Genomic DNA, 18,420 nt, shown 5'->3' with positions numbered 1-18,420 from the left:
TTTCCTTGGTTCTACTTCCTAACATTGATGAAGCTGCGAACTCCACATGCTCACTTTCCTTTCCCCCACTACCATTTCACAATCCGTTTTTCAAGAGAGGCACTATCATTACCTCCTTTTTAAATGAGGAAATTGACACATATCTCATAGAAATATAATGTAAAAATTATACAGTGGGGATGAAAAATGCTATCTATAGATTTCAATAAACAAGCTAAAACATAAGAATGAGTTAACATTATAATCATTACTGTAGTGTTGTCATTATTACATGAGTTAATAAGTGTAAAATATACATAGGTTGTGCATATAATAAGCATATATAGGTATTGTTATTAATATTTTTATAAAGAAAATATCTCAGGACTTATATCTATAAACATAAACAATGACTAATATTGATGTTGAACCCTGTCTCATTCTAACAATAAGTGATATCTATAAATACCAACATTAATTTGAAAAGTCCATCTCATGGGTGAATGTTTTATAAAATTTTACTTTTTATGTTTTGCAATGATCAGCTTATGTTGTTTAATAAAAATTATCATGACAATTCAATACAGAAAAAAATATACAAAATAATATTTTGAGGCAGATGTCAGGAAATTTAGATTCCCTTTGAGTTTCTTGCACCTATCTTGAGATTTCAAACCTGCTGTCCCATTTTTCCATTTGTTTATTACTGGAAATAATATTTGTTAGAGGCATTAAGCAGTAATTACTAATCAACATGACATTTTATGTTGTAACTAGGATGATCATAAACACAGATTTCTGCTAGTTGTCCTAGTATAATTGTTAATAGAGCCTCTTTTATTCTTAAAAATCTATGTATGGCCAGGTGCAGTGGTTCATGCCTGTAATCCCAGCACTCTGGGAGGCCAAGGCAGGCGGATCATGAGGTCAGGAGTTTGAGACCAACATGGTGAAACCCCGTCTCTACTAAATATGCAAAAATTAGCCAGGCGTGGTAGCGCTCGCCTGTAATCCCAGCTACTCAGGAGACTGAGGCAGAAGTATCACTTCAACTTGGGAGGCAGAGGTTGCAGTGAGTTGAGATTGTGCCACTGTACTCCAGCCTGGGTGACAGAGCGAGACTCTGTCTCTTTAAAAAAAAAAAAAAAGAGTCTATATATTTGGACAATAAATAATATAGTCACCTTGGTTTTAAATGAAAGCAAGTTACAGGTCATTTTCCAAAGAAGAGGAGCCAACAGAGAGAAGACAATTTTGTCTCCTTGATGGCCCCACAGATTAAATTACAGCTTTGATTAGAAAGAACCTTTTTTTTTTGCTTTTGTTTGGTATGCCTCTTTTTCTCTAATTTGCACCCTTCTTCCCCTTTCCTCATGGGTCATGTTCCTTCCTTTTGGTCTCATTTAGCCTTTTTGGAGATGTTTATGTTTCATTAGTCTCATGAAGAAAAGTAGCTTTATTCATTAATTCTACATAGATGTATGTGTATATATATATACTTCAGTGTGTGTGTACAATTTATACACACACATATATGTGTAATTAATATCTTCCTTAGCCTTCTTAATTTTAATATGGTTTTTTCCAATTTACCTTAATTTTCCTTTTCTCCCCCTCTAGTCAGTTATATGAATGTATCACATGCTACACCACCAGTTCAGGATGAGCATTTTCTCATAAACTTTTTCTGATACCCAAACTGCTTCCTCTTACCATCCAAAAGTCCATCCTGTCCAGGCATGATGGTTCATTCCTATAATCCCAGGACTTTGGGAGGCTGAGGCAGTAGAATCACTTGAGCCAAGGAGCCTGAGACCAGCCTGGCAACATAGTGAGACCTCATTTATACAAAAAATAAAAATATAATTACCCAGGCATGGTGACGCACACCTGTGGTCCCAGCTATTTAATTGAGAGGCTGAGGTAGGAGGATTACCTGAGCCCAGGAGGCTGAGGCTACAGTGAGCTGAGACTGCACCACCCACTCCAGCCTGGGCAACAGAGCAAAACCCTGTCTCAACACAAACAAAACCATAAAAAACAAAAGTCCATCCCAAGCTGAGAAAAGGGAAGTCTGGTTGGGCCCTAAGTTTCTTGAGAGGAATCCCCAAATCCACATTTCCTCTTTGCAAGGAGGTGGGGCAGGGAGAGCTAATTCTAGCCCACAGGGCAAAAAGGATTAATGGGTAATAAACACATTGCTCAATGGTTCTTGTGAAGCTTGCCATTTAAAAATAACATCCTCAGCACAGGTTTTCAGTGGCAGTGGCTCACACTGTTGGCTTTGGCAGAGGGGCCTGGGCTCCTTCCCCCTGGAGCCTCTACCTGCCTCTGTTACCAGCAGTGACTAGTCTTGGACGTCTCATGTACTTGGCACTTACTCTTAATCACTGACCCTGATTGCAGATACCCAGCAGCTCTAGCAGTAACCCCCCTCACATCTGGCATCCACATTCATGCCTTGTCCATGCTGTCAGTAATCATCCACTTCAAAGCCAGGAAGTGGCTGATCAATGAGGGGCACAGGGGCTTGGTAGAAATGGCCCCTGGAGGGTATGTACCTGATCCATCCCAGGCTGGCACTTCAGGAAAATTCCTCAGTGGTTGGTGGAAGGTGGTGTGGGGGTTGGGCTGGACACTTACCCCTTCCTTTGCAGAAGCAGCGTGATACTTTCCAAACTTATTCTGTCCATAGTTCCCTGAGTCTGTGTCCTAAAGGCTCTGGCTGTACTTGACTTCCTCCTTCCATGATGATGAATTCATCATCGTGTTGATGAATTCACTGGACCACTGGATCTTCCAACACAGCTTGTGTTCTTGACTGGGGCAGCTTTGATAAGTGTCTTTCTGAGATCCAGCTCATCCTTTGCCCTCTGGATGAGCTTGGCCGTGGGCTTGGGTAATATTCGTTGTCAGTCTGGGTATCCCCGTATTCAGGACCAGAGATTCATCATCTCCCTCAACTTAGCCCAGAGGCGCAGGACAGCACCACAAGCCCAGGTTAGGTCCCACTATCTTGCACAGCCTTCACCGTGGAAACAGCCATCTGGGCTGGCCACATTTTCCAGTTTCTTGAGTTGAAATTAATTGTATCAGAATTTTTCCTCGGAGTACTTCTTTGGCTATATCTCAGAGACTCTGGCAAGTAATGCTTTTATTTTTATTGATGCATAATTCATCTTTTAAGTTGTTTAAATTTTAATTTTGATTTCTTGTTTGATTCATGATCTATTTAGAGAAATGTTGTGTGCTTTCACTTTCCTTGGATGGAGGGGTTTTCGATTGGGGATAGAGTGGCTATCTTTTCTACTTTGGTAGAAATTTATGGTCCAAGAATGTCAAAGCTTTTATGATTTCTACTTCACAGAATTTATGGAGAAATTCTTTGTTGCCTAGTACATGATCAATTTTTATTACCATGTAATGGAATTTTGAAAGACTATATATTATCTGTTTGATGTATAAGCAATACTAATTATGTTATATGTGTTTTCCATATCCTTAATTATTTGCTGAATGATTGAAAGGGACATGTCAGAAAGCTTCATTTATAATTTTTTAGTTTTATTGACAGTCATGTATTTCCAGCAGACTTTGAATGATATATTCTTATATGATATCCACTGATATACAAAGTCACCTATTGCATCTTCTTGGTTGATAGTGCCTTTTATCAATATGAAATATCCATTTTTGCCAAATTTTGTATTATTTTTGGCTTTGTTTTGCTTTTGCTGGAATATTTTAGAATGCAATATTAGCATGTAACATTGATCCTCCTGTTTTCATTTTATTCCTACTGGGATATCTTTGCCAAGCTCTCTTTCAATCTTTCTTTCTTATTTCCTCTTAAGTATGTCTCTTGGAAGTGTCATATAGCTGGATTTTTGTTCTTGTGTTGATTTAAAAATACATTTATTTTTTAATTTGCCAGGAGAATGTGATCATTTTCCTTTATGGTGATCTATTTTATTGGTCTTTATATTATAATATTTAGAGATTAAATGTACTGCATAATAGAATATCTAAATATTAGTGGCTTAAACAAACAAATGGGAGATCTGTTAGCAAAGAAAGAGAGAACAGATATTGGATACACACTAGGAGCTCTGCTAGGGTCTGAATTTCCTATCTCACCAGAGAGGCAGAACTACATGGTGATTGTGAATTTCAGGAGATTTCGGTTCAAACACTCACGCCTCCACTTCCTAGTATGTAATCTTGAGTGAGTTAATTTTTCTAAATTGGAATTCATTCACATAATATGAATATAAAGAAGGTTATAATAACACCCATTAGAGTGTTGCAAGGAGAATTCTATCATAATACATGTAAACCACTCAAGGCAGAGTAAGCACTGACCATTGGCTGATATTTACATTTTTACTTTATTTTTTTTATTACTTTAATTTATTTTTTGGCATCCTCTAATGTGGCTAATTTAATTTTAATAGACTATTATACACATTATGTAAATCAAATGCAGAACAAACTATCTGCACTATATTTCTCTGTGTATCTTTGTGTGTTTATTGTATCTATATGCTCCTTTTGTATGAGAATAATTGCAGGGGAGGTCAGGTAGCATTATACATGTAGTATGATTCCTTCTTAACGTTTACTTTAAAGTCTAAAATTACACTAAAACCTAATTTTATCAGTTTTATTATGTACCAGTTTTTCTTACATAACATACCATTTCTTTCTGAATTTTTCTTCTTTTTTTTTTTTTTTTTTTTTTTTTTTAAAGAAGTGCCCATATTCATTTGCCATGGGGAAGTGTGGGTAGTATACTTTCTGAATCTTTGAGTGTCCAAAAATGTTTTTTTTTTTTTTTTTTTTTTTTTGCTCTTACAAGTAAACAACAATGTGGTTGAGTTTAGAATTCTTGGCTTGCAATCTGTTTTTCCTAAAACTCTGTAAAAGCTGCTCCAGTGTTTTCTAGCACTTAGGGCCACATGCCAGGTACTAAGCTATTGTCTAGCAGCTCCCAATATAGCCTCTCTCCTCTGTTTTGTGAGGCGGGGCCAGAACTCAGCAAGTGTGTCTCTTCTGTAAGCTTGCTCCTAGACTCTGCCAATAGAGAGTATAAGACGAGGCAGGAAGCCTAGAGGTCAGAAAAGGGAGCTGTTTGTTGCTTCTATGTTTTGTGTCTGTTCCTTTCAGTCCCACCTACTCAACAGATTTTTAATCCAATTGTCGTACTTGATTCTTGTTTCCTTTTTTTTTTCTTCCAACATTGCCACAAGCAGCTCACAGCATCACTGCAGAGGCACAATTACCATCTGTGCTGGGATCCTTCCTCTTAGATCTTGAGGACTAAATTCTGATTATTTTATCTTGCCCAAATTCCTATCTAAGGGATGTAGGGAGTCATGCCCTACAAACCGTAAATTCTCATCGATAGGTTTTATTTAACCCTATATATTGTGAGTTACTTTCCAATCTGACTGGCATAACATTATGCCAGAAGAAGAAAGTCAAAATATTTTTACCCCAAAACATGTTTCTTTGCCATATTTTGAATGGCCCTGCAAAGCTGTCCTTTGTGGGGGAATATTTGCATGTGTAAAGAATCTCTATTAACATAGCTAGATCTTTTTCTTCCAGGCCCTCCCAGTCCTAAAGAGCTTAACTAAGAGTTCAGCAAGTTTTAAAGATCTGGATAGGAAACATTTGTCATCTATTGTCTCTAAGGGCAGCTATCATAAGACTTCAGAAGAACCTTGGTCTCCACAGTCTTTTACCTTAACCTGAACATTTCCTTTCTATCAATCCCAGGTCTCCAGACAAACTCAACCAATTGTCAACCAGAAAATGTTTAAATTTACCTATATCCTGGAAGTTCCCCACCACTGCTTTGAGTCCTGCCTTTCCGTACTAAACCAATGTATTTCTTAAATGTATTTGATTGCTGTCTCATGCCTCCCTAAAATGTATAAAACCAAGCTGCACGCTGACCACCTTGGGCACAGGTTCTCAGGATCCCCTGAGGGCTGTGTCATGGGCCATGGTCACTCATATTTGGCTCAGAATAAATCACTTCAAATATTTTACAGAGTTTGACTCTTATCGTCGATAGTCTGAATCCCAACTCCAAAGAGCACCTCTTTTAAACTACTAAATTTTGAGAATTCCAATCTCTTTTTTGTTGATCCCGCAGGCACTGGGGTGCAGAAGCTCACAGTGAGTTACGCCCATATTCCTCTTTTTGCCTTTCTGATCCTCCAATCCTACTTAATAAACTTTTAAAATTCAATTCTCTTAAAATGACTGGTATGACTTCTGCTTTCCCTTTCGGATCCTGATTGATACAGATTAGAAAGGAGAATTACAAAGTTAGTCTTACTCTCTTTAGTTTGCAGATAACCTGTATTTTTATATTTTCCAATATAGAAAAGTATAGACTATCTTCAAAATCTGAAATTTCCCCATGATATGGCTGTGTGTGTGTCTTCTTTCAATGTTTCCTCCCTGACAAGTTTTGGTGGGCCTTTTCAATCTAGACTCAGGTTAGTTTTCAGTTCAGGGAATCACCTTTTGCTTTTTTCTTTAGCTATTCTTTTTTTTTTTTTTTTCCTTGGGAGGGGTGGGTAGAAGTGTTTGTCTTATCCTTCTAGAATGCCCATTATAGTTGTTTCTCTTGCATTTAACCTCCCTGCCTTTTATTTTTATTTATTTATTTATTTATTTTATGGCGTATCACTCTGTCACCCAGGCTGTAGTGCAGTGGTGCAATCTCGGCTCATTGCAACCTCCGCCTCCCGGGTTCAAGCAATTCTCCTGTTTCAGCCTTCTGAGTAGCTGGGACTACAGGCGCATGCCACCACACTTGGCTATTTTTTTTTTTTTTTTTTTTTTTTGTATTTTTAGTGGAGATGGGGTTTCACCATATTGGTCAGGCCTGTCTTGAACCCCTGACCTCAGGGGATCCTCCCACCTTGGCCTCCCAAAGTGCTGGGATTACAAGCATGAGCCACTGTGCCAGGCCCCTGCCCTTTTAATTATAATTTTTATCTCGGTTTTTTTGCTTGGTGGTTTTGGAGAATTCCTTTATTCTAGTTCACTTTCATCAGTAGCCATTCTGCTATTCAGTACCTCCATTGAGATATCAATTTTGTCAGTCACATTCCCTCCTGCCCTAAGACTTCTCTCATTCTCTTATTGTTCCTTCTGATTGTAGGCTGCATTTATTTCATCAGTATAATATCCTCTCAAGTCTCACTAGAAACTCTAATTGTAACTTTAAAATGTTAAATCGTAACAGATTCTGTGTTAACTCTTTCATGAAAGTCACTCCATGTACTTTCTTTGCCTGATCCTCCTGTTTTCCTATACTTCTCATAAAACAGGCACTTCTCCGTGGTATGTTACTATTCCCAAGGTTTAGAGTACTCCTGGTGCCCTTTTTAAAAAGCATTGCATTTTGTTTCTTATCTGAAGACCCCACAACTATCCGCTAACTAAACAGGGGTTTTTAAATCCAGTTGTGAAAATCAAAGTCCCAGGTTTCTATGTGTTTCCTCATAAAGATAAGCGTGGGAAATAAGGCTGAGGCCAGAAACTCTACAAACAAGGCTCTGTCTGGATGAGGTCTCCACTCTTTCAGTTAATTTTTCTTTGATTTCTTTCTAATGTGCTTCCTAGAAAAAGAACTGTTGCCACTAGCCAAGAGGTTCCTCCTCCGGGACTGCTCAGCCTCAGGGTGTCCCCTCTCCGCCACTTTCAGCTGGGTGGCCCCATCTCCAATCCATGGTCTCCATGGCTCAGGTAGAGGGCTTTCTACCCGTCTCTGAACAGTCAGCTCTTCCAGATTTTGCTCCTCCAACCCAGTGAAAAATTTACAGCTCTTCTCAGAATTATCTATCATTTCTACCCGACTCACTGAACAGTGTCAGTCAGAGCCCTAGCATCGGAAAGTACTCATCTTGAGAGTTGGTAAGAATGACTGACAACAGTATAACCGGTTTGAAAAAGGCAAGTGTTATCGGAAGGAAAGAAAACTGCAGTAGAGTTCAGCAACGTTCTTCAGCAAAACAGGACTGAGTGGGCAGCAGGGTGCTTCAGCAAAGCAGGACTGAGTGTGTAGCAACAGGACTGAGTGGGCACCAAGGTGCTTTGACAAAGCAGGACTGAGTGTGCAGCAGGGTGCTTCAGCAAAAGAGGACTGAGTATGCTGAGATGGATTTTTCCTTAGGGGTGTTTTGGACCTTAAAGCAGGAGCTTAAGGGAAATTTGAACCATATTAGCCCATAGGTCTGCATAAATGATTACATTTGTAGACATCGTGGTGCCTTGATGTCAACAAGGGTTGCGCAATGAGTTTTGACATGCATGCAATCCAGAGATGTATAGAAATTCTGGTTACTTGTAAATTTGGGAGAAAGAAACATGGAACCAGATGCCTGCTTTAGGTAATAGGAAAGCCCAATTACTTGTAATTCCTCGGGTAAGGAGTTTTGTCTCTGGAGGGTCTGCTTGATGGGCATCAGGTGATCTTTCCTCTCCTTAGTGTCCACAAAGCTGTCAGCTCCCAGTGCCTTCTTTTGGTTTTAATATATATTTTGCTGTTTGTTTCCTATGATTTCTGGGTAATGTTCTTTGGGTTTGTGGTATTCAATTCTTAGTTTTGACAATTTTTTTTTCTTTTTAAATTTACTTACCTGTTTTTGTTCATTTCCATGGGTTGGGGGGTTGTAAAAGTAAGGCATGTATGCCATCATCTTTCCAGAAATCTGTCAATATGTGATTTTTACTTGAACCTTCTATGGGATTTCATAAGAGAAAAAATGTACATAATCATATGTAAATAAAAGTAAAAGGATTTCATTAAAATTATTAATAATTATCAATATGCTGCGGTTAAATGTATATATGTGTGTATAAATACACACAAACACATATATATCTCCACTCCCAACAACTCTTCTGAGCTTCAGACCACAGTTGCAACTGAATATCTGCATGAGACCATCAAACTTAGTACTATCTTCATCAACACTTAACCTAGATTTTTTAAATGGAACTCACAGGGCCAAGCGCCATGGCTCACGCCTGTAATCCCAGCACCTGGGAGGCCAAGGCAGGCAGATCACTTGAGGTCAGGAGTTTAAGACCAGCCTAGCCAACATGGTGAAACCCCATCTCTACTACAAATACAAAAATTAACTAGGTGTGGTGGCAGGTGCCTGTAATCACAGCTACTCAGGAGACTGAGGCAGGGGAATTGCTTGAAATAGGAAGGCGGCAGTTACAATGAGCCGAGATTGCGCCACTGCACTCCAGCCTGGGCAAAAGAGAAAAACTCCGTCTCAAAAAAACCAAAAACAAAACAAAAATGGAACTTACAATAAGAGCTGAGACGCCAGCACTACCACATACAAAGCTCTTGAAAGAAAACCAGTTGAAGCTCCTAACCTCTTACCCAATCACTTGTAAACTAGGGTCAATTTGAAATAGAAGAGCATTTTTGGAAGGGACTCTGCTGTTGGAGAAATGTGAGGGTACTTTCCTCTCATCTCAAACGTAGGACAGGAAGCTGAAGAGGGACCACTCAGAAATCTCAATTTGCCTTCCTTGGAACTTTGGGAGCACAGAGGACAGGTCTGTGCCTCCTCTGTGGCTCACTGTTGGCTAGCTGCTTTGTGTCAGACGAGTTGCCACCCAGGACGTAATCTGTCCCTTCCAGTGTTTGTTGGAGCAAAGAAAACTTAAGAGTTTCCATGGGCCAAACATGAATCACAGGGGAGAGACTTCTATAACCAGCTGAACGGGGGATCTGGGAGGATAAGGGTTCCTGCGGAAAATAGGAGGGTAGGAAGTAGCGAGAGAAGAGTGGCTGTGAGAGAACAGGCGTCACAGAAATAAGGGAACCACAAATCAAAAAGATTGTCTTCCCTCTTCCCCTTCTTCCCCTTGCATTTTCCCCCTTTATTTTGCTTTGTTTTATTTTCAAAGAATTTCACTTCTAACATATCAGATGATTTGCATATTAATTATCTTCATTTGTCATCCAGGCTGTGATGTCCATGAGGGGGCAGGGATCTTTGTGTATGTTGCTCACTGATGAACAGAAGAGTACTTGGGTCACAAGAGGAGCGAGAGAAATCTTTGTGGAATTTGAACATGAATTCAGTTGGAATCTCCAAAGAACAATGGGACCACCATGAAAGTAAACATTAAAGACCTTTCATGGCCAGAGAGCCCCAGGGTGTGAGCACCATGATCTAACACCAGTCAGAGAAGCAAGTTCTTTCTCTCATCTCCTTTTTCTGATCCCTCCCCAGATGGAGCTACAATTCTGGAGAGGTCAGTGCTGGCCTAGTCAGCAGAATCCAGGAATAACAACCTAGAAATGGTTAATAGAGATGAAACCGAGTCCTTTCACAATATACATAGCCCACCCAAGGAATATCTGAGCTAAAATTAAGAGAAGATTTAATCCTAAATAAAAATCCAGAGTTTCATTATTAGAATTACACTGGACTGAACATGTTCAAGAGCTGGATCGTTTGGAAACAAGAAATAACTGGAGGAATGTTAAATTACCTAAAATTAACCTGAAATGCATTAAGGCCGCCAAAGGTTTTATCCAAACACCCTCAGGGCTTTGAATGGACAGTTTCTAATTGCATTCCCCGAGTTATCCCTGTTTTACCGAGGCACTGGCATAGGAAAAAACCACCTTCTTCTCACTTGCAGCATTTTCGCTACTGGGAAAATTCTGGCTATAGTTTAGGGAATACATGTCTGTAATTTTTTCTATAGTATAACCAACAATTCAAATCCAGGGTCTATTTCCCATAACCCCTTCTTTTCTAGCGTGTGATAAGTTGCATAATGCCTATTAAGCACTTAATAGATGTTTGATGAGTGAATAAGTGATCACAAGATAGGGCCTCTTGAGATCAAAGATTAAAAGCCTCTAGAAGTGCAAGAAGAACAAACTGTGTATTCTGAAATGTATGCAAGTGAAAATTAAGTAAGTAAAATGGGTGCATATTCATTTTTTTAATAGTCAGGAAAGGTCCAATCATGTTTTCTTGAATCAGCCAGGCGTGGTGGCTCAAGCCTGTAATCCCAACACTTTGGGAGGCAGAGGCAGGCGGATCACTAGGTCAGGAGATCGAGACTATCCTGGCAAACACGGTGAAACCCTGTCTCTACTAAAAATACAAAAAAACTAGCCAGGCATGGTGGTGGGCGCCTGTAGTCCCAGCTGCTCAGGAGGCTGAGGCAGGAGAATGGTGTGAGTCCGGGAGGCGGAGGTTGCAGTGAGCTGAGATCGCATCACTGCACTCCAGACCGGGCAATAGAGCCAGACTCCGTCTCAAAAAAAAAACTTTTCTTGAATCGATAAATGAATGAATGAATGAATGAATACTAACATAAGTGAATATGTGAATAAATGGCTGTACATGCACAGGCACGGTAAAAAGAGAAAACAAGCTTTTGTCGATGTTGTTTAATGCAAATAAAGTGGATTTAGACATTTGTTCCTGTTTTTCATTTTCAGGTGATCCTTGTCTTTGTACTAAGCATTGGGTCTCTTATTATCTATTTCATCAATTCTGCTGAGTGAGTACAATGTCCAGCCATGCTTGTCTGCTATATCAGTACATTGCTCGGCTAATTTGGAATTTTCTCCTCAGGAATAATGCTTAATATACTTTCACACACACATGCACGCACACACACAAGCTCATAAAGAATGATGTGTTTGGCCTCTCCCAGTAAGCACTAAGCCCAGCTCTGCAAAATATACAAGAGTTTCCTTGTATCCTGCCACCTTCCACTGCTAGGGGTCAGGGTGGTCTGCAACCCCCACCCCAGATTTATTCTGGAGTCTCTGGGACACCAGCCTTCAGCTTTCTTTCCCTCACTTAGGCCACTCATAAAGATTTTGTATGTCTTTGGTTTCCTTGGGTGTTGGAGCAGAAACTCTGTTGTAGTTTCAGGGTTTCTCATAGGTTTCAGGCAACTTCGGATGGTATTAAGAAAGGAAAATGCCAGCCCTCACCTGCGACAAAGAAGCGAATTGTTGCCTGCTGTCTCTGAAAGCATCCCCTTCTTATTGCTCAGGGTTAGGGCAGCTATTTTGGACAAAGCCCACTCTACTCTGAATTCCATGTCAATCACCTGGGAATTATATTGGATTTCTAGCTAAAATGGACTTGGGATTGCAGGGCCGCAGAAAGCCAGACAACTTTAGAGAACCTAGGGAAACTGGTTGTCTTTGCATTGTACATTCCTAAGAGATCTTTAAGGAGATTTTCTTTGAAATTGGTTCAAATCAATCCATTTGACCTAGAGTATCTCTGTATCAGAAGAGAATAAAGTCGAAATATACTGACTAGATAGATGATCTTGCAAACCAGGAAGAGCTCCCTCATCTCTCTGGCTCTGAATCCCCATTGTTAAAATGGAAATAGAACCAATACATCCTACGAAAGAAATTGTGGGTAATTTTTCTGTTATTTCCAGTGCCATGGGCAGTCCACTGGTTTTGTTCATGCATTCCTCTACTCCCAAAAGAAAAGTTAATTTCCTTGAGATCTGAACTTAAGTATCTGGATTCATGGTGAATAAAGAAAAATTTTCCTATTCTTTCCCTTTAGTTGATCTTATATAGACATCACTTTTTAAATGTTCATCTTCACAAACTGTCCTTCTTTCTTTCCCAGCCCTGTTGGAAGCTGTTCATCATACGAAGATAAAACCATTCCTGTTGATTTGGTTTTCAATGCTTTCTTCAGTTTCTATTTTGGATTGAGAGTAAGTACCTACTGAAAGTGGGAGTGAATATCCAAACACCGCAGGCACAACATACAGAGAACTAACTGTGTCTCAGTTAGTCCTACAATCTGCCTGAGTTTTCAAACTCTAAAGATAGATCATCTGTGCCCTAACTTGCTAAATATATACTGATCCCTAAAAACTCTTTCTCTTGCACGTGAAACCCTAAACCAGGTTAAAAGTTCCAATACAGCATGAAAGTGATTCTTTTGTTAAATGCCATCATCGTGTTCCCATGGCCTCCTTACTGGCTTCCCATCTTTACTAATAAAGTCAAAGGAGCAGAACTTGAGTAGCAAGTCTCTGGAGATGTCCTTGGCTCCACTGGTGGCATGCCTGCAATACAACTGTGGAAAATAACTTTGTATCTTTATTTCATTTTGTTACACTCATTTGTTAAATATTTCTCTCTCTCTAGAGGTATTTATTAAGACCTTTTCTAGATCTAGATTTCAATCTCTTTATTCATTCCTTGTTTGTGGGAGACTAATGTGTGTATATAAAATATACACATATATGTATGTATATATAGCCATGCTATATATAAAAACATATCTTTTTTTTTTTTTTTTTTTAAAGACAGGATCTTGCTTTGTCACCTAGGCTGGAGTACAATGATGCATTCTTCGCTCACTGCAACCTATACCTCCCAGGTTCTAATGGTTCTCCTGCTTCAGCCTCCTGGGTAGATGGGATTACAGGTGCCTGCAACCATGTCCAGCTAATCTTTGTATTTTTGGTAGAGACAGGGTTTCACCATGTTGGTCAGGCTGGTCTCAAACTCCTGACCTCAAGCTATCTGCCTGCCTTGGCCTCCCAAAGCATCCACATAGCATATAAATATATGTGTCCGTGTATATGTAAAACAGAAGGAGATCAAGGCTTCAGCTGATAAGTAAAATGTAGCTGAATAATGCTGTCTCTTGTGTTCCTTTAAAATTCTTGAGGGTAACAGAATTTGTGTTATTCTGTTTCCGTTTCATAGTTTATGGCAGCTGATGACAAGATCAAGTTCTGGCTGGAGATGAATTCTATCGTAGACATCTTTACCATCCCACCAACCTTTATTTCTTACTATTTGAAGAGCAATTGGCTAGGTAAGTGTGCTGTGGGAACTGGTAGCAATATCTATGAAAAAATAAAAACTCAACATTCATTTATAAGTATCTATTTTTCATTTTTGCTTAATGCCTGACTGTCATTTTAAAAACCCCTCACCTTAATAGTATGGTTTTGCAATACACTTGCAGAAACCTTTTAACTTTAACACTTTGCAATGCAGCAGGCACACAGTAGGTGTTCAATAGGTGTTGATGGAATTGACTGCATTTGTCATGTGAGAGGCAAGGTACCAACATCTCATTCCCCTCATGACACCTTTATGCTGGGATCCCACAGGACCTGGGGGAGGTGAAAAACCTCCCTTTGTCTTTAAAAGCTAATCATCACCTCCATATGTACTATGGCATTTTAGAGAATTATTTAATTAATTGTTTTGTCTTTAAGGTGAATGTGTTGACAGTGCATGGACATTATGTAGCTTTTATCAGTTTCATAAAATAAATATGAATTCCATTCCTTGCTAACATTATCATACCACCTAAAGTAAAATATTATACAGACATTGTGAAGCATATCATAGAGACTGTAATGTCAGGAGTTTAAGTGGTTAAGGGAAAATTTGCTCTCTGTTCTAAAGAAGGGTTAAATAGAGTAAAATGAATAGTCCCCATAATATGTCAGGCATGCTTCTACATGCTTGATAGGGATGCTACAACTCTGTGAGGTTGGTACTATTATAATAGTAACATTTTACATTTTACATTCCCATCTTACAGATAAGGAACTAGAGACGGTGAGGGGATTGCCTTAGGTTACAACAGTGTCAGGGCTAGTATTTGAACTACAGCTTAAGCTGTTACACCTATAACAGAACAGATTTGGAACATGTCGAGAAGAAAAAGAATGTAAGCAATTCCAATGATGTTATAACGTAGGCTCCCTCTGGGGTGACCCTCTGATTTTGGCAGCTTTCTTCTTTCCACTGGTTTGTAGGTTTAAGGTTCCTAAGAGCATTGCGGCTGCTAGAACTCCCTCGAATCTTGCAAATTCTACGAGCCATCAAGACCAGGTAAATAGCCCTGACCGAAGTACTGCTTACTTACTAGTTTGGATTAGAAAATGAATGTATTAACTGGACCTTAAACTCAATGCATTTCTTATCAGAATTTCAGTGCAAAGATCATGAAATCTCTCAGCTGCCAAAATATTATTTGTTCACATTCTCCCATTATATTGCATCTTAAACTAGCTGAAAACTTTGCAATCATTTTAAATAGCTGGTTTAGTCTTTGTTTTGTAAAGCTATGGTGTATAAGTTTATTTAGGTTTTAATTCTAGGTCCCTCCACCAAAAAAAAAAAAAAAAGTCAAAACAATTCAGAGGCATTGGTTCCATATATTTGCTTTAACAACGCACGTCTCTCCTGGCTAGGCAAAGAAAAAGAAATAATTCTTCAGGCGTTAGAGTATAAAACAATTCCTTGAAGCATATGTTACCCAGTAGCAGCCAGCAGTGAACTATTGCTTGCAGAAATATAGCCACCTAAGTATTTCCAGACAACAAGAACACAATCCAAACTGCCTTTGAGCAGCAATACTTGTAAAGTTTTGAGCAGTTTGATCTGTTACCCACTCAAAATCTCCATGCCTTGACAGTCAAACTAGAAGCATCAAATATTAGAGGCCAGGTGGATTTCATTTCTATGTGTTTATGAATTATGGAGAAGCTGGAGGAGGAAAGGCTGCTCCTGTGTGACAGGTGGTCCTGCCTGAAAACCAGAGAGATCTCAGCTAAACTCTAGGGCTCTCCTTAGGTGACAAGGGCCCCTCTCATCCTTCTTCACTTGAAGACCCTGTTATCAGTTCAGCAGCCTGAGTGACTTTATATTTTTGTGTTCTGTTCAGAATTTTATTTTGCAAACGTGCTCCCTGGATTTCTACTCCCTGGATTCCTGGCATAATGCATTGCATATTATTATGTTGGACAATACAACAATCTCTATGATCCACATGTAGCATATTTTAAAAGTGATATGAGGCTAGTGGATATCGCAGCAAAATTCAGACTTTCCAAACAAGTATATGTAACTGGGCGAGTTTTAAAGCTGTGTTTCTCAACCTCTAATGTGTATGTGAATCAAGCAGAGAATCTTGTACCAATGCAGATTGAGAGATCGGGGCAGGGACTGGGATGCTGCATTTCGAATACGTTCTCGGGTAACGCCATTCCTTCTGGTCCATGAGCCACACTTTGTGTAGCAACATCTTAGAGGATGAGGTGTTTATGTTGTTCTGGAATCTGTTAGACCCAACAGCTCTTTGTCTTTCTTCCTCTAGTAACTCAGTGAAGTTTTCCAAACTATTGTCAATAGTTCTCAGTACCTGGTTCACAGCTGCAGGATTCATTCACCTGGTAAGCATCTCATCACAATTCCTAGTGGTGTCTGTTGTTACCAGCATCCGTTTTTTGAAAAATGGAAGGGAACCTGCTGAGCCCCTGTCTCCACCACTGTAAGCCAGTTAGAGGTGTGTCTTTCTACTTCCCATTTTCAGGTTTTCTTTACCCTCATATTCTCACAAATATGCATATCCTACAATCAAGGTGTCTCTGTTTCCTCTTCCAACTTTCAAAACCTACTCTTAGGGAAAGACCCAGTAAGCTCCAAAAGTATCAGCAATAAGTAAAATGTATCACTGTATCTTCATAAGAGTTCTAGCATTAAAAAAAATTAAAAAGTGAAGGAAATGAAGCCAGTTGCAGGATTTCAGACTTATAAATGCTGGAGACATATGAGGGAGGAGTTACTGTTGCAAAGGGAAGTTTGGGGGCTTTTTTGATCCTCCTGAAATCAATCTGTAAACCTAGCTGCCTCCTTTGCCTATAGGAAAGGCTGGTTCTTATCCCACGTAATAAGAAATCTAGGAAATGGATCTCAACCATAGGAAAGGAACTCCTGGACCTTACTTTTTGAGGACAGTTGAGGAGCAGTCATTAGCAAATACAGAAATTGATGGGAAATGTTAAAAGCCTGCAAAAGCCTTTGAGATAAACAAAACAGAATTCATAACAGGTCTTTTTTATCTGAGCCCCTCTCTCAAAATTAATGGAAGACAATAACAATTTAAAAATACACTAAAAAGTTACCATTGTTCGATTCAACAAGAAAAATGTCAAATGCAAACAAGGATATAAACCTTCAAGAAATCTGAAGCTCTCTACGTCCTCCACAGCACTCAGGAAGGAAAGAGATTGTCCTGAAGTGTCACAGCAGTAAAGGCTGATTCCTGGATTTAGAGAATTGAACCTTCGAGTCCTGGACCCACCAGGGGACAAGTAGACATTAGTGTCCCTTTAGAAACCTCATGGCCACCACAGGATGCTAAAGGAAAAGTCATTAGGGCTTTTTTCTTTTTCCTTTAATAGCTGTTTCAATGAGAAGCTCGAAGCCTAAATGTGGCCTACAAGCATATTATTATATTTGACCTAATTATGTTTCAATTTTTTGTTTGCTATTTTTTGTCACTTGCTGACTTTTATGAAGAGCTCAGATAAAAATCAGAATTTCTGAATTCTTCAGGAAAATATAAGGTTCTAATAATCCCACTCTCCCAAGGCCACCAACAGCTATAGCTGAAGAATAGCTTCATATCACAAGGTCAAGAGATCGAGACCATCCTGGCCAACATAGTGAAACCCCATCTCTACTAAAAATACAAAAATTAGCCAGGCGTGGTGGCATGCATCTATAGTTCCAGCTACTCAGGAGGTAGAGGCAGGAGAATTGATTGAACCCAGGAGGCACAGGTTGCAGTGAGCCGAGATCGTGCCACTGCACTCCAGCCTGGCAGCAGAGCGAGACTCCATCAAAAAAAAAAAAAAAAAAATCTTCTCCCTATGTACAGCAGGTGCTCTTGGGTTTAACACAGTCTCTGCCAGGCCTACTTGAATCATTGTAGTTTTGCTCCACTTCTCTAAGGATGTGAGCATGTTTGCCTGCTGGACATCTGGTCTCCCAGGAAAGGAGACCTCCAGCAAGGAAGTAAGCACAGAAAAAAGGAGAAGCAATCAGATGACATGTGAATTAAATGGTGCCACTTTGAGCCATACCAATTTCTAGAACATTAAAAACCTAGAAGAACTATATCCCAGAGCAAAGAGGATAGCAGATTTTATTGAGGGGATATTTGAAATGACAAGCCAAAATAAAAGCTATGGTTGTCCTAACTCACCATCTTCCCATTCTCATACTATCCTTCAGCTAAAAGATGATATCATTCAAAGATTAATATTAACTAGAAATGAATCAATATGGCACCTGTGCCTAAATTCTGCTAAAAACAACAAGAAGGTGTATTGGAAAGCGAGAGAAACATTAGCATAATAGAAGTTACAAAATAAAACAGTTATGAGAGCAACAATTAAGATAATTTGCCCAAGGGAACAAAGGAAAAGCTAAGGAAAAAAGCCATTTGTATTTAAAAAAATAAATAATTTTTTTAGAAAAACTGAAAATGATCCTTCACAGAATATTTATACGGTTTTAACTGAGGGATTATTAAACAATAGAAGTAATTGAAAGTGGGC

The 18,420-nt window shown here is 39.3% G+C and overlaps 1 protein-coding gene across 2 annotated transcripts in view; it reads left to right on the top strand.

The window, feature by feature from the left end:
* Positions 1-18,420, top strand: part of KCNU1 (potassium calcium-activated channel subfamily U member 1) — a 162,347-nt gene that overhangs the window by 10,173 nt on the left and 133,754 nt on the right. For both annotated transcript variants that reach the window (XM_050801679.1, XM_050801678.1), the window contains exons 3-7: positions 11,495-11,556; positions 12,663-12,753; positions 13,760-13,871; positions 14,830-14,905; positions 16,173-16,248. In XM_050801679.1, coding sequence (XP_050657636.1) covers positions 11,495-11,556; positions 12,663-12,753; positions 13,760-13,871; positions 14,830-14,905; positions 16,173-16,248 — 417 coding nt within the window. The remainder of the gene's footprint in view (positions 1-11,494; positions 11,557-12,662; positions 12,754-13,759; positions 13,872-14,829; positions 14,906-16,172; positions 16,249-18,420) is intronic.

Source organism: Macaca thibetana, chromosome 8 (genome assembly GCF_024542745.1).
Source record: "Macaca thibetana thibetana isolate TM-01 chromosome 8, ASM2454274v1, whole genome shotgun sequence".
In the NCBI taxonomy this organism is placed as follows: domain Eukaryota; kingdom Metazoa; phylum Chordata; class Mammalia; order Primates; family Cercopithecidae; genus Macaca; species Macaca thibetana.
Note: the sequence above shows the minus strand (reverse complement) of the source record. Positions and strands in the feature narration are given on the sequence as shown.